The sequence below is a fragment of the Marmota monax genome, unplaced genomic scaffold, assembly GCF_021218885.2.
Source record: "Marmota monax isolate L192 unplaced genomic scaffold, Marmota_monax_Labrador192_F-V1.1 WCK01_AAM20220418_F8-fsc00005, whole genome shotgun sequence".
Taxonomy (NCBI): Eukaryota; Metazoa; Chordata; class Mammalia; order Rodentia; family Sciuridae; genus Marmota; species Marmota monax.
The window spans coordinates 30,430,399-30,454,839 of NW_026692254.1; the positions used below are offsets into that span (position 1 = coordinate 30,430,399).

General features: G+C 37.2%; 1 protein-coding gene across 2 annotated transcripts in view; it reads left to right on the forward strand.

Annotated features, from left to right (window-relative positions):
• The window catches only part of Sh3gl3 (SH3 domain containing GRB2 like 3, endophilin A3), a 153,196-nt gene that overhangs the window by 80,261 nt on the left and 48,494 nt on the right, over positions 1-24,441 (forward strand). The window contains exon 2 of one of the 2 annotated variants that reach the window (XM_046438911.2): positions 17,470-17,538. In XM_046438911.2, the coding sequence (XP_046294867.1) occupies positions 17,470-17,538 (69 nt within the window). Of the gene's footprint in view, positions 1-17,469; positions 17,539-24,441 lie in introns of those variants that run through there. The other variant, XM_058577571.1, reaches the window with a different exon arrangement.

Genomic DNA, 24,441 nt, shown 5'->3' on the forward strand with positions numbered 1-24,441 from the left:
CAATTTCATTTTGTTGCATGTGGATTTCCAATTTTCCCAGCACAATTTGTTGAAGATGCTATCCTTTCTCCATTGCATGCTTTTAGCACCTTTGTCTAATATAAGGTAGTTGTAATTTTGTGGATTAGTCTCTGTGTCCTCTATTCTGTATCATTGGTCTACCAGCCTGTTTTGGTGCCAGTACCATGTTGTTTTTGTTACTTTTGCTCTGTAATATGGTTTAAGATTTGGTATAGCAATACCACCTGTTTCACTCTTCCTGCTTAGAATTGTTTTAGTATTCTGGGTCTCTTATTTTTCTAGATGAATTTCATAATTGCTTTTTCTATTTCTGCAAGGAATGCCATTGGGATTTTGATTGGAATCTCATTGAATCTGTAAAGTGCTTTTGGTAATATGGCCATTTTAATAATATTAATTCTGCCTAGCCATGAGCAAGGTATAACTTTCCGTCTTCTAAGATCTTCTTCTATTTCTCTCTTTAGGGTACTGTAGTTTTCATTGTATACATCTTTCACCTCTTTTGTTAAATTGATTACCAAGTATTTTATTTTATTGAGGATATTATGAGTGGGGTGGTTTTCCTCATTTCCATTTCAGAGGATTAGCATTACTTTTGTTAGAAACTTATATGTCTTTATATGCCTGAATATGACTTTATTTTATTCTCTCTCTTAGAGAAGGAGACATAAAATTCAAGGTTTCTATTTACTAGTTCTTAGCTTTTTTTTGTCCACTCATTTATTTTTTCTTTAATTTTTATTGTTGGTTGTTCAAAACATTACATAGTTCTTGACAAATCATATTTCACACTTTGATTCAAGTGGGTTATGAACTCCCATTTTTACCCTGGATACAGATTGCAGCATCACATCGGTTATACATCCACTGTTCTACATATTGCTATACTAGTGTCTGTTGTATTCTGCTACCTTTCCTATCCTCTACTATCCCCCATCCCCTCCCCTCCCATCTTCTCTCTCTACCCCATCTACTGTAATTCATTTCTCCCCCTTTTTTTTTTCCCCTTTCCCCTCACTTCCTCTTGTACGTAATTTTGTATATAACCATCAGGGTCTCCTTCCATTTCCATGCAATTTCCCTTCTCTTTCCTTTTCCCTCCCACCTCTCACCCCTGTTTAATGTTAATCTTCTTCTCATGCTCTTCCTCCCAACTCTGTTCTTAGTTACTCTCCTTATATCAAAGAAAACATTTGGCATTTGTTTTTTAGGGATTGGCTAGCTTCACTTAGCATAATCTGTTCTAATGCCATCCATTTCCCTGCAAATTCTATGATTTTGTCATTTTTTTAATGCAGAGTACTACTCCATTGTGTATAACTGCCATATTTTTTTTGTCCATTCGTCTATTGAAGGGCATCTAGGTTGGATCCACAGTCTTGCTATTGTGAATTGTGCTGCTATGAGCATCGATGTAGCAGTGCCCCTGTAGCATGCTCTTTTTAGATCTTTAGGGAATAGACCTAGAAGGGGAATAGCTGGGTCAAATGGTGGTTCCATTCCCAGCTTTCCAAGAAATCTCCATACTGCTTTCCAAATTGGCTGCACCAATTTGCAGTCCCACCAGCAATGTACAAGTGTACCCTTTTCCCCACATCCTCGCCAGCACTTGTTGTTGTTTGACTTCATAATGGCTGCCAATCTTACTGGAGTGAGATGGTATCTTAGGGTGGTTTTGATTTGCATTTCTCTGACTGCTAGAGATGGTGAGCATTTTTTCATGTACTTGTTGATTGATTGTATGTCCTCCTCTGAGAAGTGTATGTTCAGATCCTTGGCCCATTTGTTGATTGGGTTATTCGTTTTCTTATTGTTTAATTTTTTGAGTTCTTTGTATACTCTGGATATTAGGGCTCTATCTGAAGTGTGAGGAGTAAAGATTTGTTCCCAGGATGTAGGCTCCCTATTTACCTCTCTTATTGTTTCTTTTGCTGAGAAAAAACTTTTTAGTTTGAGTAAGTCCCATTTGTTGATTCTAGTTATTAACTCTTGTGCTATGGGTGTCCTATTGAGGAATTTGGAGCCTGACCCCACAGTATGTAGATCGTAGCCAACTTTTTCTTCTATCAGACGGCGTGTCTCTGATTTGATATCAAGCTCCTTGATCCATTTTGAGTTAACTTTTGTGCATGGCGAGAGAAAGGGATTCAGTTTCATTTTGTTGCATATGGATTTCCAGTTTTCCCAGCACCATCTGTTGAAGATTCTATCTTCCTCCATTTCATGCTTTTAGCTCCTTTATCAAATATAAGATAGTTGTAGTTTTGTGGATTGGTTTCTGTGTCCTCTATTCTGTACCATTGGTCCACCCGCCTGTTTCGGTACCAGTACCATGCTGTTTTTGTTACTATTGTTCTGTAGTATAGTTTGAGGTCTGGTATCGCTATACCGCCTGATTCACACTTCCTGCTTAGAGTTGTTTTTGCTATTCTGGGTCTTTTATTTTTCTATATGAATTTCATAATTGCTTTATCTATTTCTACAAGAAATGCTGTTGGGATTTTGATTGGCATTGCATTAAACCTATAGAGAACTTTTGGTAATATCACCATTTTGATGATGTTAGTTCTGCCTATCCATGAACAGGGTATATTTTTCCATCTTCTAAGATCTTCTTCTATTTCTCTCTTTAGGGTTCTGTAGTTTTCATTGTATAAGTCTTTCACCTCTTTCGTTAGGTTGATTCCCAAGTATTTTATTTTTTTTGAAGATATTGTGAATGGAGTGGTTGTCCTCATTTCCATTTCAGAGGGTTTGACGCTGATATACAGGAATGCCTTTGATTTATGCGTGTTGATTTTATATCCTGCCACTTTGCTGAATTCATTTATTAGCTCTAATAGTTTCTTTGTAGACCGTTTTGGGTCTGCTAGGTATAGAATCATGTCACTGCAAATAGTGATAATTTAAGTTCTTCTTTTCCTATTTTTATGCCTTTAATTTCTTTCGTCTGTCTAATTGCTCTGGCCAGTGTTTCGAGAACTATGTTGAACAGAAGTGGTGAGAGAGGGCATCCCTGTCTTGTTCCAGATTTTAGAGGGAATGCCTTCAATTTTTCTCCATTCAGAATGATGCTAGCCTGAGGCTTAGCATAGATTGCTTTTACAATATTGAGGTATGTTCCTGTTATCCCTAGTTTTTCTAGAGTTTTGAACATAAAGGGATGCTGTACTTTGTCAAATGCTTTTTCCGCATCTATCGAGATGATCATATGGTTCTTATTTTTAAGTCTATTGATGTGGTGAATAACATTTATTGATTTCCGTATATTGAACCAGCCTTGCATCCCAGGGATGAATCCTACTTGATCATAGTGCACAATTTTTTTGATGTTTTTGTATCCAATTCACCAGAATTTTATTGAGGATTTTTGCATCTAGGTTCATTAGAGATATTGGTCTGTAGTTTTCTTTCTTTGAAGTGTCTTTGTCTGGTTTAGGTATCAGGGTGATGTTGGCCTCGTAGAATGAATTTGGAAGTTCTCCCTCTTTTTCTATTTCCTGAAATAGCTTGAAAAGTATTGGTATTAGTTCCTCTTTAAAGGTTTTGTAAAACTCTGCTGTATACCCATCCGGTCCTGGGCTTTTCTTAGTTGGTAGTCTTTTGATGGTTTCTTCTATTTCCTCAATTGATATTGGTCTGTTTAGGTTGTCTATATCCTCCTGACTCAATCTGGGCAGATCATATGACTTAAGAAATTTATGGATGCCTTCACTATCTTCTATTTTATTGGAGTATAAGGATTCAAAATAATTTCTGATTATCTTCTGTAATTCTGAAGTGTCTGTTGTGATATTGCCTTTTTCATCCTGTATGCTAGTAATTTGAGTTCTCTCTCTTCTTATCTTTGTTAGCATGGCTAAGGGTCTGTCGATTTTATTTATTTTTTCAAAGAACCAACTTTTAGTTTTATCAATTTTTTCAATTGTTTCTTTTGTTTCGATTTCATTAATTTCAGCTCTGATTTTAATTATTTCTTGCCTTCTACTTCTTTTGCTGTTGTTTTGCTCTTCTTTTTCTAGGATTTTGAGATGAAGTATGAGATCATTTATTTGTTGGTTTTTTCTTTTTTTAAGGAATGAACTCCAAGCAATGAATTTTCCTCTTAGAACTACTTTCAGTGTGTCCCATAGATTTGGATATGTTGTGTCTGTGTTTTCATTTATCTCTAAGAATTTTTTAATTTCCTCCTTGTTGTCTTCTATAACCCATTGATCATTCAGTAACCTATTGTTCATTCTCCAAGTGATGCATGATTTTTCCTTCCTTCTTTTATCGTTGATTTTCAGTTTCATTCCATTATGATCAGATAAGATGCATGGTATTATCTCTACTCCTTTATATTGTCTAAGAGTTGCCCTGTGACATAATATATGATCTATTTTTGAGAAGGATCCATGTGCTGCTGAGAAAAAAGTGTAACTGCCTGATGTTGGGTGGTATATTCTATATATGTCAATTAAGTCTAGGTTATTAATTGTGTTATTCAGTTCTATAGTTTCCTTATTCAACTTTTGTTTGGAAGATCTGTCCAGTGGTGAGACAGGTGTGTTGAAGTCTCCCATGATTATTGTATGGTGGTCTGTTAGACTCTTGAACTTGAGAAGAGTTTGTTTGATGAACATAGCTGCACCATTGTTTGGGGCATATATATTTATGATTGTTATGTCTTGTTGGTGAATGGTTCCCTTGAGCAGTATGTAGTGTCCCTCTTTATCCCTTTTGATTAACTTTGGCTTGAAATCTATTTTATTTGATATGAGTATGGACACTCCTGCTTGTTTCCGAAGTCCATATGAGTGATATGATTTTTCCCAACCTTTCACCTTCAGTCTATGTATGTCTTTTCCTATCAAATGCGTCTCCTGTAGGCAGCATATTGTTGGGTCATGTTTTGTGATCCATTCTACTAGCCTGTGTCTCTTAATTGGTGAGTTTAAGCCATTAACATTTAGGGTTATTATTGAGATATGGGTTGTTCTTCCAGCCATATTTGTTTATTTCTGTTACTAAACATGGTTTGTTTTCCTCTTTGATTATTTCTCCCCCCTTTACTGTACTACCTCCCACTGTTGGTTTTCATTGTTATTTTCCATTTCCTCTTCCTGTAATGTTTTGCCGAGGATTTTTTGGAGAGATGGTTTTCTAGCTGCAAATTCTTTTAACTTTTGTTTATCGTGGAAGGTTTTAATTTCATCTTCCATCCTGAAGCTTAATTTCGCTGGATACACAATTCTTGGTTGGAACCCATTTTCTCTCAGTGTTTGAAATATGTTATTCCAGGATCTTCTAGCTTTCAGAGTCTGTGTTGAAAGATCAGCTGTTATCCTGATTGGTTTACCCTTTAATGTAATCTGCTTCCTTTCTCTTGTAGCTTTTAAAATTCTCTCCTTATTCTGTATGTTGGGCATCTTCATTATAATGTGTCTAGGTGTGGATCTCTTATGATTTTGCACATTCGGCGTCCTGTAGGCTTCTAGGATTTGGGATTCTGTCTCATTCTTCAAGTCTGGGAAGTTTTCTCGTATTATTTCATTGAATAGATTGCTCATTCCTTTGGTTTGGACCTCTATACCTTCCTGTATCGCAATGACTCTTAAGTTTGGTCTCTTAATGTTATCCCATATTTCTTGGATGTTCTGCTCATGGTTTCTTAACAGTCTTGCTGAGCTGTCTATGTTCTTTTCCAGTTGAAATACTTTGTCTTCATTGTCTGATGTTCTATCTTCTAAGTGTTCTACTCTGCTGGTAGTATTCTCCATTGAGTTTTTAAGTTGGTTTATTGCTTCCTGCATTTCTAGGATTTCTGTTTGTTTGTTTTTTATAACCTCTATCTCCCTGTATAGTTGATCTTTTGCTTCTTGGATTTGTTTATGTAATTCATTGTTGAAGTGATCTTTCATTGTCTGATTTTGCTGTCTAATGTCTTCCTTGAGACTCCAGATCATCTGAAGCATGTATATCCTGAATTCTTTATCTGACATTTCATCTGCTGCAGATATTACCTCTTCTAACATTGAGTTGACCTGCATTGCTTGTGGTCCTTTCTTTCCTTGTCTCTTCATACTGTTCGCATTTCTTTCTGCTTGGTGAAACTGTTGTGTTATTGAATTTTCCCCCTATATATTTATATTGCTCTTGTATAGTTGCAATGTCTCCCTCGCAGGCGCGGGCGGCAACTCTGCCCCTCCTCCAGTTGGGGCAATGTGCCTACCACGCCGGCAGGCCGCTGGGCCTGTTCTTCCGGTCGGTAGCGGGTCCGCCTACCTTGCAGGCGCGTGGGGCTGCTCTGCCCCTCCTCGGGCCTCTGGGCCTGCACTGCCGGTGGTCACAGTTCCACCTACCTTGCAGGCGCGGGGGAGGGGGCGGCTCTGCCCCTCAGCAGACCGCTGGGCCTGTTCTGCCGGTGGGTCGCAGGTCTGCCTGCCTTGCAGGCGCGTGGCGACTCTGCCTCTCCGCGGGTTTTTGGGCCTGTTCTGCTGGTGGGTCGCAGGTCCGCCTACCTTGCAGGCGCGTGGCGACTCTGCCCCTCCGCGGGTTTTTGGGCCTGTTCTTCCGGTGAGTCGCAGGTCCGCCTACCTTGCAGGCGCGGTTGGGGCCGCTGGGCCTGTTCTGTCGGTGGTCACAGTTCCGCCTACCTTGCAGGCGCGGGGGGAGGGGGCAGCTCTGCCCCTCAGCAGGCCACTGGGCCTGTTCTGCCTGTGGGTCGCAGGTCCACCTACCTTGCAGGCGCGGGGGTGGCTCTTCCCCTCCCGGGCCGCTGGGCCTGTTCTGTCGGTGATCTTAGTTCCGCCTCTAGTTCTTAGCTTTTTGAAATTTTTAATTTCCATGAATTATTTTGTTTCTAAGATTTATAATTTTCAAAATATATATTTTAAAAATTTTGTCCTTTTGTATGTTTGATTACTGTTTATTTACTATGAATCTGAAAGATTATTATTTACTATTAGAATACTATAAGTAGAAGTTATCCCTCCATTTATCTTTTTTGTTAATCCTAAGCATATACTTTGCCATCTTCTTTTATAAAGTTATTTTCATTAGGAGGGAATTCACATTGTGTTATGTGATTTTTGTTGTCTCTCCCTTGGTGTACTGTATTGTATCCTTGTGTGTTAGAATTTAGATCTAGGATGGATTTTAACTTGGAGAGTTTTCTTTTTGGTCTTTAGGCCCTCTAGTGATTCTATTTGCTTACACTTGGATTTCTGAGGCCCTTACATAGAACGGTGGCCTCTTCTGTGGTGATATTGTAGACATTTGGATCTATCCACATAGCTGAGGGATGAGTGACTTGATTGACTCAATCCCCTTTGGCTTGAAGATTGCCAAATTTGGTAGCATCAGGCTATGATTTGCATCTGGATTGTTTTTTCCAGCCTCACCTTCCTTCCTCTCCCCTTCTCTTAAGCAGAGCTTGGGTCCAGACTCTCATCTCATAGAGCATTTATAGACCCCTGTTCACCCAATAAGAACTAGATTGCTGGCTGCCATCGCCAATGTGTAGACAAGAATCCCAAGAAACCTGCATTTCACTCTTGCTCACCCTGGATTGTTTTCAGGTCAAAAGATTATTTTGTTTCTGAGCATTACTTATTTTTCCTATTTTATTTTTTTTTGATATTTAACCTATCATTTCTATGTATCTAGAGTATAGGGAGTGCATCAAATTTGAATTTACGTAGTCGTCTTTTAAAAATTTTTATTCTAATTTGTTATATATGACAGCAGAATGCATTTCAATTCATATCACACATATATAGCACAATTTTTCATATCTCTGGTTATATACAACATAGAGTCACACCATTTGTGTTTTCATACATGTACTTAGAGTAACGATGTGCATCTCATTTTACTGCCTTTTCTACTCCCATGGCCTCTCCCTTCCTCTCCCTCCCCTTTGCCCTATCTAGAGTTTGTCTATTCTTCCCATGCTCCCTCCATCCCTATTATGAATCAGCATCCTTATATCAGAGAAAACATTAGGCATTTGTTTTAGTGGGGGATTGGCTTATTTCACTTAGTATTATATTCTCTCTCTATCTCCTTCCATTTACCTGTAAATGCCATGATTTTATTCTCTTTTATTGTTGAGTACTCTTCCATTGTGTATATATACACATTTTCTTTATCCGTTCATCTACTGAAGGGATCTAGGTTGGTTCCACAGTTTAGCTATTGTGAATTGTGCTGCTATAAACATTGATGTGGCTGTGTCCCTGTAGTGTGCTGTTTTAAAGTCCTTTGGGTATACACCAGGGAGTGAGATAGCTGGGTCAAATGGTGGTTTCATTTCCAGTTTTCCAAGGAATCTCCATACTGCTTTCCATATTGGCTGCACCCAATATTTGCAGTCCCACAAGAAATGTATGAGTGTGACTCTTCCCCCACATCCTCACCAAACTTATTATTGTTTGTCCTCTTAATAGCTGCCATTCTGATTTGCATTTCTCTAATTGCTAGAGATGTTGAACATTTTTTCATATTTTTGTTGATTGATTGTATATCCTCTTCTGAGAAGTGTCTTCTCAGTTCCTTGGCCCATTTATTGATTGGGTTATTATTATTTTTTTTTTTTGGTGTTAAGATTTTTGTGTTCTTTATATATCCTAGAGATTAGTGCTCTGGTGTGTGTGTGGTAAAGATTTGCTCCCATTCATTCTGTAGGCTCTCTATTCACCTCATTGTTTCTTTTGCTGAGAAGAAAGGCTTTTTTTGAATCCATCCCATTTATTGATTCTTGATTTTAATTCTTGCACTATAGGAGTCTTATTAAGGAAGTCAGGGCCTAATCCAGCATGATGGAGATTTGGGTCTACTTTTTCTTCTATTAGGCATAGAATCTCTGGTTTAATTCCTAGGTCCTTGATCCACTTTGAGTTGAGTTTTGTGCATGGTGAGAGATAGGGGTTTAATTTCATTTTGTTGCATATGGATTTCCAGTTTTTCCAGCACCATTTGTTGAAGAGGCTGTCTTTTCTCCAATATATGTTTTTGGCACCTTTTTCTAATATAAGATAACTGTAATTATGTGGGTTTGTCTCTGTGTCCTCTATTTTGTACCATTGATCTACAAGTCTATTTTGGTGCCAATACCATGCTGTTTTTGTTATTATTGCTCTGTAGTATAGTTTAAGGTCTGGTATTGTGATGCCACCTGCTTCACTCTTGCTAGGGATTGCTTTAGCTATTCTGGGTCTCTTATTTTTCCAGATGAATTTCATGATTGCTTTTTCTATTTCTATGAGAAATGTCATTGGAATGTTGATTGGAATTGCATTAAATCTGTATAGTGTTTTTTGTGTGGTCATTTTTGACAATATTAATTCTGCCTATCCAAGAACAAGGGAGGTCTTTCCATCTTCTGTTTTTCTTTAATTTCTTTCTTTAGCATTCTGTAGTTTTCATTGTAGAGGTCTTTCACCTCTTTTGTTGATTCCCAAGTATTTTATTTTTTTGAGGCTATTGTAAATGGGGTAGTTTTCCTTTTAGAGGATTTGTCACTGATATACTGAATGCCTTTGATTTATGGGTGTTGATTTTATATCCTTCTACTTTGCTGAATTCATTTATTAATTCTAGAAGTTTTCTGGTGTTTGTCTTCTAGGTATAGAATCATATTGTCAGCAAATAATGCTAATTTGAGTTCTTCTTTTGCTTTATCCATATCCCTCTAATTTATTTCATCTGTCCAATTGCTCTGGCTAGTTTTTCAAGAACCATATTAAATAGAAGTGGTGAAAGAGGGTATCCCTATATTTTTGCAGTTTTTAGAGGGAATGCTTTCAGTTTTTCTCCATTTAAAATGATGTTGGCCTGGGGCTTAGCATAGATAGCTTTTATAATGTTGAGATATGTTCCTATTATCCCTAGTTTTTCTAGTGTTTTGAACATGAAGGGTGCTGTATTTTGTCGAATGCTTTTTTTGCATCTATTGAGATGATCATATGATTCTTAAATATAAGTCTATTGATGTGATGAGTTACATTTATTGATTTCCATATGTTGAACGAACCTTGCATCCCTTGGATGAACCCCACTTGATCATAGTACACTATCTTTTTGATATGTTTTTGTATTCAATTTGTCAGAATTTTATTGAGAATATTTGCATCTATGTTCATTAGAGATATTGGCCTGAAGTTTTTTTTTCTTTCTTTTCTTTTTGTTTCTTTTCTTCTCTTCTCTTGTCTCTTTTCTTTTCTTTTTGATGTGTCTTTGCCGGGTTTTGGAATCAGGGTGATTTTGGCCTCATAGAATGAGTATCTGTGTATCCATCTGGTCCCGGGCTTTCCTTGATTGGTAGGCTTCTGATGGTGTCTTCTATTTCATTGCTTGAAATTGATCTGTTTAAATTGTGTACATCATCCTGATTCAGTTTGGGCACATCATATGACTCTACAAATTTGTGGATGCCTTTGATGTTTTCTATTTTATTGGAATACAAATTTTCAAAATAATTTCTAATTACCTTCAGTATTTCTTTCGGTTGTGATATTTCCTTTTCCATCTTGTATGTTAGTAATTTCAGTTTTCTCTCTCCTTCACTTCATTAGCATGGCTAAAGATTTATCAATTTTATTTACTTATTTCAAAAAACCAACTTTTTGTTTTTCAATTTTTTCTTTTGTTTCAATTTCATTGATTTCAGCTCTGATTTTAATTATTTCCTGTCTTCTGCTATTGGTGTTGATTTGTTTTTCTCTTTCTAGGGCTTTGAGATGTAATGTTAGATCATTTAGTTGTTGACATTTTCTTCTAATTTCATTCCATTATGATCTGATAGAATGCAAGATAGTATCTCTACTTTTGTATTTGCTAAGAGTGGCTTTGTGGCATAATACATGGTCTATTTTAGAAAAGGATCCATGTGCTGCTGAGAAGAAAGTGTATTTGCTTGTTGAAGGATGAAATATTCTGTATATGTCAGTTAAGTCTAAGTTATTGATTATATTATTGTGTTCTGTAGTTTCTTCAGCTTTTGTTTGGAAGATCTCTCCAATGGTGAAAGAGGTGTGTTAAAGTCACCCAGAATTATTGTGTTGTGGTCAGTTTGACTCTGGAACTTGAAAAGAGTTTGTTTGATGAATGTAGATGCTCCATTGTTTGTTATGTAATTGTATGTCTTGTTGATGTATGGTTCTCTTGAGCAGTATAAAATGTCCTTCTTTGTCTCTTTTGATTAACTTTAGCTTGAAATCTACTTTATTTGATATAAGGATGGAAACCCTTGCTTGTTTCTGTAGACCATGTGAGTGGTATGATTTTCCAAACCTTTCACCTTAAATCTGAGGATGTCTTTTCCTATGAGATTAGTCTCTTGAAGGCAGCATATTGTTGGGTCTTTTGTTAAAAATCCAGTCTGCCAGTCTATGTCTTTTGATTGGTGAGTTTTGGCCATTAACATTAAGGGTTATTATTGAGACATGATTTGTATTCCAAGGCATTTTTGGTATTTAACTTGACTTGGTTTCTCCTTTGATTAGTTTTTCCTTTGATATAATACCTTCCTATGCTGATTTTCATTTTCTCTTCATGGAATATTTTGCTAAGGATGTTCTGTAGTACAGGCTTTCTGGTTGTAAATTCTTTTAACTTTTGTTTATCATGGAAAGTTTTTAATTCATCATCAATCGATAAAATATTCTTGGTTGGCATCCATTTTCTTTAAGAGCTTGGTATATGTTGTTACAGGGTCTTCTAGCTTTCAAGGTCTGGGTTGAAAATCTGCAGCTATCCTAATTGGTTTCCCCCTATATGTAATCTGATTCCTTTCTCTCATGGCTTTTAAAATTCTCCCCTTATTCTGAATGCTAAGCATTTTCATTATAATGTGCCTTGATATGGATCTGTTGTGATTTTGAACATTTGACATCCTGTAAGCCTCTTGTATTTGGTTTTACAATTCATCATGTTTGGAAAATTTTCTGATATTATTCATTCATAGATGATTATAGAATAATTCATAGATTATTCATTCCTTTGGTATGAAATTCTATGCCTTCCTCTATCCTAATAACTCTTAAATTTGGTCTTTTTATGTTATTCCATATTTCTTGAATGTTCTGTTCATGTTTCTTATCATCTTCATTGTGTGGTCTACATTCTTTTCAAGATTATATATTTTGTCTTCCTTATCTGAGGTCCTTTTTTCCAAGTGGTTTAATCTGTTGGTGATGCTTTTGATTGAGCTTTTAATTTGGTTTATTGTTTCTTTCATTTCAAGGATTTCTGTTTTTTTTTTTTTCAGAACTTCTGTCTCCTTATTGAAGTAATCTTTTGCTTTCTATATTTGCTTATGTAGCATTTTATTGAAATGATCTTTTTGCTGCCTGTATTTGCTCTCTTATATCATCCTTTAATTCACATAACATTTTAATTATGTAATCCGGAACTCCTTCTCTTTTGCTGTGCTGGCCATGTACTCTAATAATGTAGCATCTTGGTTTGTTTGGGGCACTTTCTTCCCTTTTTTTCTCATGTTGTTTGTGTGTCTTCCTTTCTAGCACTGCATTAATGTTTTTACCCTATATGCTTAAAGTGCCCCTGCAGGTTCCAGTAATGCTCCTTTGAGGGGAAGAACAATATTAACAGATCCCACTACAAACAATATACAACCTTAAAACAAATAGTTGCTATTAAGATGTTTACAGTTTGGTCACAATATACAGAAATAGCAAGTTTAATTATTATCTACAATATAAACAGTAGGTTTGCAAAAGGGTTTACAGTTTCTGATGATGGACAAAGAAGAGGAGGTGGGGTGTAGGATGAGATGTTGAGGAGTTAGAAAGCGAAGATAGAGTTATCACATCTTAGGAAGTGTGAAAGAGAAATCTAAAGAAGATGGTTATTAGCAGGAGAAAAGAGAGAAAATTATTTTGGATAGACAAGTGGGAAGACAGTAGAATACATAAAACACACATAAATATTAAGGAAAAATAAAAAGTGTAAAAATAGGAGAAAAGAGACTATACAAGACAACTGTAATATACTATTCCAACATCCAAGTCCTCAGTATCCTAATTCGTGTAAAGTACTTTGTTTCACTTATGTTGGGGATGTGAGGGCGGGAGAATAGAGAGGGGGAAAGGAAAAAAAAAAAAAAAACCTTGAATGTTTTGTGAATGTTTTGGTTGGAGATCAGTATCTTTCCTGCTTCCCTTCTCATTCAATAGGTGGGGTTGTCTGATATTTGCTTCTCTCAGGATGGTGAAGGTTACCAGGGTGGGTGGGTTGGTCTTGGGTGCAGGGCACCTGCTGATCCCAGTTGAGAGGCTGTACCTCTAGGATCTCACTTGTGTGATGTGGGTGCCTGGTCTTATTTCCTTATTTGCCTGAAGACCTCATAGTTCCTGGTCTCTAAATTAGTCTCTAAACTGTATGTCACTCACACTCTCCCTTTCTACTTCCTAATCGGGGACCTTTTTCTCTGGAGGCCTTGGGGGTTGTGCTCTGGGGGCTGCACACCTGTCTTAGAGAACTGTTTAGTATTGGGCAGTCACTGTGCTGGGTTAGTGGCTGCCAGGGAGAGGAGAGGAGTTGGGGATTTTAGGTACCTGTCTAGCTGGTGTTCCAATCTGGGAGTTGCCTCAACTAAAGATGGCAACAAAGGTGACCCAAGATTGAAGCTGCTTTCAGCTTTGGGGAGTTGGATCCAGTGGTGGTTGGGCAGATGGCATTGGATGGTGTGTTCAGAGATGCAGCTTTGTGGTGTGTGATATTGTGGCCATCAGCTGTCTTTAAAGCCTGTGGGATGTCGCCAAGTGCAGGCAGGCTACCACGCATAGGGAGTATGGCAGTGGCTGCAGAGTCCATAGATGGGGTGACTAGGAGAGCCCCAAGTTGGTAGATGGGGGTCCACACAGGAGTGTTGGCCAGAGTTCCTGCGCATGGGCAGCAGCCAGATGTCCTGAGTGGGATTGGCATCTGGGATTCCTGTGTAGGTGGATGGCCTGTGTGGGTGCTGATGCTGGTGACCCCGCTTCGGGCACCAGGGAGCCCTGCATGGGCGAGTAGTCAGGGGTCCTGCTCTGACGCTGAGGCCTGAAGCTCTGTGCAGCACAGGGGCCATGATTCCTGCATGGGAGCAGCTGGGGGGGGGGGTCCTCTATCATGCTAGTGAAGCAGTATTCCCACTACTTGAATCACGGGTCACAGAGTGACACAGAATGCTGCCTCCTCCTAGCCCACCATCTTGGATTTCCTTACGTAGTCATCTTGATCAAAGATATAAGCTTGAATATTTATATTTATCCTTTCACACTTAAAAGATATAACCCTGGGATGGGGCTAGGGGTCCTGTAGGGATCACATCTGTCTTTTTCATCTTTATATTCCAAGCACCTGTCATAGGGCCTAGCACATAGTAGATACACAAGAAACAATGTTTGTTGAATGGTGAAGTATAAAATATAGTCAAATGGTCTGAATAGTTAACATCATATGTGTATTTATATTTACTGTCTCAGAACAGTTACACATTAGTGAGGCCCTAAGCAACTTAGTGAGACCCTGTCTCAAAATTAAAAAAATAGAAAAAGAGCTGGGGATATGCCCCTGACTTCAATCTCCAGTAAAATAAATGAATGAATGAATAAATAAATAAAATAAAAGCTGCACATCAGTGGAGAATTTAGGAAGATAAAAAACAAAAATAAAAATAAAAGATCCTAACCCTTACCTGACTCCTGTTGAAAAATGAACCCATATATTATCTCTTTCCGAACAAGAAAGGAGTATTGATCTCACTTGTTTCTGTTCTTGAAACTAGAAACACCCCTCTTTCTATGAGGTGCTCTGTCTTTTGAAAACAGAATAAATTTAAACTGAACAGATGAGAACTACTGATTCAGATTTAAGAGATTTCAGGTGTATTTTCAACTTAGTATTTTAAAACAGGGATCTGTATCTGGGCTTCTGTGGTTCAGAGAGCAAGAGGAAATGATGGACAATGGTGTCAATCATCTTTTGCTGCATAACAGACTATCCTAAAGCATGGTGACTAAAAGCAAAAGTCATTTATTTAGTGCAAGGTTCTGTAGGTGAGCAATTTGGGCTGGGTGCACTGGGTAAATCTGCTGGCACAGCTGATCTTGACTCCACTTGCTCACCTGTTGGCTGACAGCTGCCAGGTGAACTGGGGGTTTGATAATCTGAGATGGCTCTGTTGGGATGGTTTATCTCTGCCCCATGTGGTCTTTCACGTTCCCCCAGCTAGCCCACTCACAGAGAGAGTGAGAAGAAATATCTATGTTTCTTTCTAGCTCTAAAGTTTAAAGTCCAAACTCAATATACATATGGTGTCGCTTACACTCCATTGTATTGGCTAAAGCAAGTTGAGGATGGACTCTCTCAGTGGGGGGAGTTTCAAAGTATTGTGGTTATTTTTACAATCTACTTGTGGCAACAAAATGTGAAGGGAAAGGTTTTGTAACTTTTATTAGATTCTCAGAATATGACCTCTGAAGTTAAAATATTTCAGATTTATTTCACTCCTGAACTACAATAGCAAAAATGTTTAAAACATTGCTTGGGTGAGCTGGGACTGTGGCTCAGTGGTAGCGCACTTTGCCTGGCATATGTGAGGCACTGGGTTCGATTCTCAGCATCCCATGTAAATTAATAAAATAAAGGTCTATCAACAACTAAAACAAATATTAAAAAAAACAACAACAACAAATATTGCTTTGTGTATGACAATGAGATTCTTGCCAATTCCCACTGAAGGTCATATCTTGACCTGAAAAAAATCAAGATCATCTAGTGTATCAGTTAACTTCTGAGGAATAAATCATTCCGGAACTTATGGTTTAAAATAATACCATTTATCATGCTTATGATTCTATGGATCAGATGAGGCTGGTCCAGCTGGACTCTGTCATGTGCAGGCTGACCAGCTGATGGCTCCCATCCTGGGATGGGATGTTTGCGTGATGAGTGCCAGGCCACTTCTCTCTCATGAACAGATTGGTCAGGGCTGGTTCACAGCATGGCAGCAGAGTTTCAAAGGAGCAAGTGGAAGCATACCAAGTTTCCTTGGGCCTAGCTAGGAGGCATCAGCACAAGGCCCAGGCCCAAGCCAGACAGCAGAGGAGAGCAGCTCTAGGGAGGATGGAGATCCCTGGCCATTCCTGTGATCTTCCATATACACTCTTCAAGAAAATTCTTATCATACCTCAAATTTAAGTTAGACACCATCTCCACTTATTTCCCCCTCTATTAATAGTCATACTCTGTCTACAATAGTAGTAGTGCACATAGTAGGAGAAACCAAACTTGCCTTTAAAACAACCTACAATCCTTTCACCAATCAATGGCACTCCCTAACTACTGGTTTTTGTGTTTATATTAATATTTTAAAGGCATAAACAAATAATTTTGATGTAGTTTTTAAAGAAAACGATTAAACATATTTTCTTCTTCCAATTCATCCTCTTTATTCTTTAATCCAATCCCACTGGGGCCAGAGTTGCCTTTCTAAAAGGGTTCTCTAACTACGTTGTGCTTTATGAGGAATCTTTAGGGACTTCTTAATCACATCCTTCAGCTTGCGATGGTATGATCTGGCCTCTGTCTAGTGTTCAAATTTTATTTTCCTCCATTCTCCTTTGAGCACTAATTTGGACAGTTCAACTGAATTCTTGCTGTTTCTTGACCACATTTGCCTGACACTAGTGCTTCTCAATTGTCTGAAGGCATTTTTGGTTACCACAATGGTGTGTGTGTGTGTGCTACTTGCATTTAGTGGGTGGAGACCAGGGTTGCTGCTAAACATCTTACAATGTACAGCATAGCCCCCACAACAGAGAATTATCAGGTCCAAATATCAGCAGCACCAGGGCTGAGAAAACCACCCTACTCATCCCTGTTTCTGATTCATTTCTTCCATTCTGCCTCATCTTATAATGCCTTTCCTTCACTGCTGCATATTGAAATGTCCCCTGTCCTTAAAAAGCCAGCTCAAATGCCAAATGTTCTAAGAAACGGGTCTGGATGACTCACCGCCGGTGCCGTGAGCTTCAGAGTACTTTCTGTACATCACTGAAGTGCCTACCACTTAGCATGTTAATTATAATTTGAGTCTAGTACTATTATTTTAAATTGTTCTTGTCCCCCCTTGGACTTTAGTTGAATGTTAGTGCATTAACTCTTTTGCTGAACTGCTTATTTCTGGATGACAAAGCTCCTATTTTGTCTTTATTCATATTGGAGCACCTATGTACTATGTGCTTTATAGACAGCAGGTGTCTAATAAGTCAAGACCAACAAGTAAGGAACATGTCTTCACGTACCCTTAGATATAGTTATTCTTCCAGCAATTTTCATGAAGACTTAGATTTTAAAAACCAAACAAGTTAAATTAGAGTTTTCTTTCTGTTTTTAATAAATTAGGTAAAAAACTACAATAATTTTTATACAATGCACTTGTGTTTATTTCTGCAGCTGTTTAGTGAAAAAATAAGTGGTGCCGAAGGAACGAAGTTAGATGATGAATTTTTGGACATGGAAAGGGTAAGAGAGCATTTTTTTCATTTGTATTTCTGTTTGGTTGTTTTTTTTCACATTAAATATATATACATTAGTTATAGGTGGACACCATTATTTTATTTTTATGTGGTGCTGAGGCTCGAACCCAGTGCCTCATGCATGCTAGACGAGTGCTCTACCTCTGAGCCATAACCCCAAACCCCTTCCACATTTTTATTGGTATAGTTGTACATAGTAATGGGATTTGTTGTTCTATATTTGTACACACACAATATAACAACATAATTTGGCCACTATTATTCCCCAGCACTTCTTCCCTTCCTCCCCATTTTCCATGCCCTAGACTCTTTCCACTACTGATCTCCCTTTTATTTTTCATGAGATCTTCCCCTCCAACTTCATTTTCCTTTTTCCTCTTTAGCTTCCACATATGAGAGAAAACATATGACCCTTGACCTTCTGAGTTTGGCTTATTTCGCTTACCATAATGCTCTCAAGTTCTATTCATTTTCCTGAAAATGATATATCTTCATTTTTTATGGCTGAATAAAACTCCATGTGTATATATACTGCATTTTCTTTATTTATTCATCCATTGATGGACACCTAGTCTGGTTCCATAGTTTGGTTATTCTGAATTGTGCATAAACATGATTATGGTTATGCATGTATCACTGTAGTATGATGACTTTAATTCTTTAAGATAAATACTGAGGAGTGATATAATATAAGTGATAGTCATTTGGTGGTTCTATTTCTAGTCTTTTGAAGAACTTCCATATTAATTTCTGTCATGGTTTTATTAGGCACATTAGACCAGAGACAATGCGCCTACTTGAAGAAAATGTAGGCCCAAATCTCCATCATGTCTGCTTAGGAACCAACTTCCTCAAGAAGACACCTAAAGCACAAGAAGTAAAATCAAGAATCAATAAATGTGATGGCATCATCCTTAAAAGCTTCTCCACAACAAAGGAAACCATCAAGAATGTGAAGAGATAGCTTACAGAATGGGAGAAAATTTTGCCACCTATATCAGATAGAGCATTAATCTCCAGATATATAAAGTATTCAAAAACTTAACACTATGGGCTGGGATTGTAGCTCAGTGCTGGAGCACTTGCCTTGCACATATGAGGTACTGGGTTTGATCCTCAGCACCACATAAAAAATAAATTAAATAATAAAAGGTATTGCATTCATCTACAACTTAAAATTTTTAAAAAAACCCTTAGCACCCCCTCCCCTAAAAAACCCAACCCAATAAATAAGTGAGCAAAGGAACTGAACAGGCTATTCACAGAAGAAGAAATCCAAATGGTCAACAAATATATGAAAAAATGTTCAACATCTCTAGCAATTAGATTTGCAAATTACAACTACTCTGAGATTCCATCTCACTCCAGTCAGAATGGCAATTATCAAGAATACAAGTAACAATAAATGTTGGCAAGGATGTGGGGAAAAGGTACACTTATGCATTGCTGTTGGGAATGCAAATTGGTGCAACTACTCTGGAAAGCAGTATGGAGATTTCTCAGAAACTGGGAATACAACTACAGTTTGATCCAGCTATCCCACTCCTCGGCTTATGCTCAAAGGATAAAGTCAGCATACTGCAGTGATGCACCACATCAATGATCATAGCAGCTCAATTCACAATAACTAATCTATGGAACCAACCTAGGTGCCCTTCAACAGATGAATGGATAAAGAAAATGTGGTATATATACACAATGGAATATTACTCAGCCATAAATAAAGAAATTATGGCATTTGCCAGTAAATGGATAGAACTGGAGACCATCATGCTATGTGAAATAAGCTAATCCCCAAAAAACAAAGGCCAAATGTTCTTTCTGATATGAGAATGCTAACACACAATAGTGGTGAGGAGGGAAAAATATAAGTTCAGTGGAGTAGACAAAGGGGAATGAAGAGAAGGGGGGAATGGGAATAGGAAAGACAGTAGAATGAACTGGACATAATTTTCCTATGTTCATTGTGTTCATATATGAATACACAACCAGTGTAACTCCACATCATGTACATCCACAAGAATGGGATCCTAATTAGAATAAGTTATACTCAATGTATGTATAATATGACAAAATACACTCTACTATCATATGTATATCTAAGTAGAAGAGTTTTTTAAAAGGAATAAATATAAGTCAGCAAAAAATATAATCCTGAAGGTATTTTTAAAGTTTATTTTTTTAGAGAAAAATAAACTGTGGGACATATGCAAAAATAAAATAAATTAAAAAAAACCCAATCCTACCAACAGTGTAAAAGTGTTCCTTTTCCTCCACATCCTTTCCAGCATTTATTATCCTTTGTATTCTTGATGGCTGCCATTATGACTTGAGTGACATAAAATCTCAACATAGTTTTGATTTGCATTTCCCTAGTTGCTAATGATGTTGAACATTTTTTCATATATTTGTTGGCCGTTTGTATTTCTTCTTTTGAAAAGGGTCTGTTTATCTCATTTTCACATTTATTAGTTGGGCTTTTTGTTGTTAAATTTTTTGAGATCATTATGTATTCTGGATATTAATTCTCTGTTGGAAGAGTAGCTAGCAAAGATTTTCTCCCATTCTATAAGGTTCTCTAAGAGATCGTTTAACAAGTATGAGAAACTGACTTTTGCTGTGATGTAAGATGTGCTTTACAGGATGTTAGAGTGGAACTAGGATGTTTACATGTAGGTATGGATGGTACAATCCAGAAGGCAACACGTTCACACTTCCAAATTCTGGAGGCTCCCTTGAGCCACTTCCAGTCTAGGCAGGCAGAGGAAGGAAATGGGATGTGGCTGATTGGTTCCCTCTAGTGGGCACAAGTCAGAATGCACAAAAGATGGGTCATCTTGCAGGTACTGTGAGTAATGGTCCTGTGTATCATTGAAAATCAAAATCTGTTTCTGGGACAGCACCTTTCAAATATGTATCAACGGATTTGCTGTCATATTTTGTCCCTATATACTGCATCATCTATACAGCAAATAACTTTTGTCCTGGTTTTGCCATTAGAGCTAGCATTATGAACTTGGATAGGCAATTTCATCTTTCCTCAACTGTGTCATGAAAGATGATAATGTTTGTTCTATTTGCCTCATGTGATGTTGCAAGAATTATGCAGAATATTAATGTGTTTGCAATAATTTAGACAAATATGACCAGCTCGGTACAGAAATGATTGTAATGTGATCCAGAGAAGATTGTATAATCTCTATCCCCTAACATGTTTCCTGGTCAGCTATGTAGAGGCTGACCTAGGAGCACTTAGTTTCCTTACCCTTTGTCTTAGGCTCTTTAAACAGTACCCTTATTCTAATAATTAGACTCCCTAGATGAAAGAGGGAGGAGATAAAGGGAAGCTTCTGTCCTCAGGCATAACATAAGGCCAGCCTGTTGCAGGTAGGGGAGATGTCAGCAGGTACTGGGGAAGGAATCTCTTCAGGATACCTTGACCCTGGACAGCCTGTCCTCCAAGGGAGTTCTGGTATTTCTGAATGAGAGATATTAAGTTTCTAGAAATATTAATACCTTGAAGGGAAAAACTTATTTTGGTTTTGATTTTGGGAAAAAAAATTGTAATTTGAGAACCATGGAAACATTTTCACATCATTGAAATACCTGAAAGTACTTTAAGAAATCTCTTGATATACAAAGGTAGTATGGGTAGCCTTGTTACAAACAAGATGATTCAGTTCAAATGTTAAATTTAAAAGCATATTTCAGGAGTTATAGTTGCAGTTGATGGACCAAGATCCCTGTTTATCTCCTTTTCCTTCCAGAAATCCCAACAACTAACAGAATAAATATAAAATCTGTTATCTGTTTTATTTCAACAGTGAAAAACATGAAAATATATAATATGTGACCAGAAATTTTAAAGACTTCCTGAAAGAGATACATTAGATAGCATCAGATCCAGCTAAAACATACAGAAATGACAAAAGTAATGAAAAAAAATACCCCATGAAAAATGCTGACCATACAAAAATAGAGGAGAAATAGTAACATCAAAGGAAAATTTGATGCAAAAAGCATCAATGGAAAAATAGCTTTGCTAAAAAATTAGAAAATGAAGTCAGTGTCAGCGAATGATAATAGTTATAAATCATTTTACACCACATAAGATAGCATCTAAATTTGTAAGGTAAAGCTTTCAGAAATACATAGCAAACTGACAAAAATCAGAGTAGAGGACATCACATACCTCTGTCATAGCATAACAGATTCAATTGGCTCATGCATAAAATATGGTTATTAACTGTGATTATAAATAAATAGAGACATCTGCATTTCCCAAATGGAAAACACATTCTTTTGGAACAATCATGTACAGGGAAAAAAAAAACTCCATAAATTTTCCAAAGTAAAAATCATAGAATGCAAAAATTACATGGAAAGTATAGTTTCCAAATTCTGAATGTTTGGAAATTCATAAACATGTAGAAACAATTTCTAGTTTAAAGAGGAAATGAAAAGTAAAATTACAATTGCTCATGAGTGACAGAATTCTTTGTTCAAGAGCAGTGATATATGGGCAAATCTTAAATGCATTTAATAGAAAAATAAAAGTTGGGGAAAAATGAATGACTCATGCAGTCCAAGAGATAGGAAAATAACAGGAAATCATATCACTCTAGGTAGAAAGTAGAAATAAATATGGTTAAAAAGAGAACTTGATAAAATAAAAAACGGTAACAACAAAGAGACAGAAGCAATAAGGCCAAGAGCTTTTTTTTTTTTTAAAGCCATAAAATGATAAACCAAGTGTGACCAAGAGGAAGAAAAGTAAATTAAAAAAATGACATAATGAAAAAGAAAGAGTATATTACCATTGGTATTTTTTTCCTAACAAACACTTAAATAGCCCTCAGCACCCAGGGCTGCTAAGAGCCCTTTAAGTCAGAGGTGGGCCTGGGAGTTCATGACACCAGCTTTAGGACAAGCTCATGGGCAAGGTGACAACGTTAAATGGAAATTCCAGATTTAACCAACCAACAAACATGCCTTTACACCCCCATAGGCTTTACAAAAATAATATTTACCTCTTTACTTCCTCTATTTTTTCCTGATGGTTTGCCAAGATACTTGCATAGCATTTTGTTAACCTGAACACACACACACACATACACACACACAAACACACACACAGTTATTTGTTTATTCTAAGACAGAGGTTTTGTTTTTGATTCTTTGCTTTTAAACTACATGAGTTGTTTTTTCAGGGTCAACCCTGACTGCCTATATCACGTGTTTGTTGGGCATTCTTTGTTGTTGTTGAGAGTTTATTTGCAGTTTTGATGCCTAGCCTGAGTTGGAAACAGCTCTACTATGCTCATGGCAGGGCCTATAGTCCCTGACAAGTTTTGGGTCTTTTGTTGCTTGATCTTTAAGCACTGTACTAGGCATTTTCATGAATCACGAGTGTTTTCCAGTCTGCTGGGTGAACAGGAAACCTTTTTAAAAATTTTTAATATCTATTTTTTATGTGGTGCTGAGGATCGAACCTAGTGCCTCACACATATGAGGCAAGTGCTCTACCACTGAGCTATAGCCCCAGCCCCCAGTTGCTTGGCCTTTTAAAAAATGATCCAGAAGGATCTAAAGTAGAAATTATTCCCCTGCTAATTCCTCTCATTGTCATCTCTGAAGGCTGCCTCTTATCTTTCTCATGGCTCCTCACATCCAAAGAAGGCTGAATACATCAAAAGGAGTACTCTGAACTGTGTTTTAATTAATATCTAATTGATTAAATTAATAAATCTGCAGCCTAATTTTTCTTAAATTTTAAGCAGAACTTATGAATCTTATTCACAAATTTAGTAATTTTTATATAAAATGATTTTTTCATCTTTAATTTAGGTTTTATTAACATAGGCCATTCACACACAGTGTATGATTATCAGTGATACAAGCTTTGATTCATTTCTTGTCATTTCTGTACTGTCCTTTTATATTTTTATATTTTTCTGGTACTCCAAATTTTAGGCATTGAGCTAAGGGGAACAAATACAATGTCAGGCTGAATGAGACTGCATGATTGAAAGCTTGTGACTGACGAGGTTGTAGTTTTTCAAATTACAAACATAAAACTTTTTCCTATTAGAATTCACTCTGCAGCTCATCACCTTCTTTAGCAATGCATTTTTGGGCATCTCTCCAGAACATGTACATCTTACTTATTTATCTATTTTTCCTTATGACTAAAGAGTGATTTTTATGTGGATGTTTATACAATTTATCATTTATCTAGTGAGTCAACTGTTGATTATAATTTAGATTATTTTAAATTCTTTTTCTTGTGTGGGGCAGTACTGGGGATTGAACTCAGGGGAACTCAATCACTAAGCCACATCCCCAATCCTATTTTGTATTTTATTTAATGAGACAGGTCTCACTGAGTTGCTTAGCACCTCACTTTTGCTGAGGCTGGCTTTGAACTTTCGATCCTCCTGCCTCAGCCTCCCCAATCACTGGGATTACAGGCATGCACCACAGTGCCTGGCTATTTTAAATTCTTAACACTGCATTTTTGTGGGCTTACAAAATTACAAATGCAGCACATAAGATTGGCTTATGTGGAGCTATGGAAATTTGCATATTTAACTGTATTGTATGTCTTCTTATTAGTTCCCTGTTAACTAGCAGTCAGAAAGTTCAGGAATGTTTTTTTCAGAAGAAAAGATTCAATCTTAATCTGACAGGTTGGACTTTGAAGTTAACTTCTTCTGACTGTAGCACAAATAAATAGGTTTAGTTATATCACCGATGATTTATGATTATCTTATTGTTGGTTTCTGAGGTAGTTCTAATATGAGTCATTATTATGGTATCCTTCTTACATAAGCACAGAAATTCAAGTTCACCCAGCAGATGAGGAGAGATTGGCTCATGTCGCATCTTG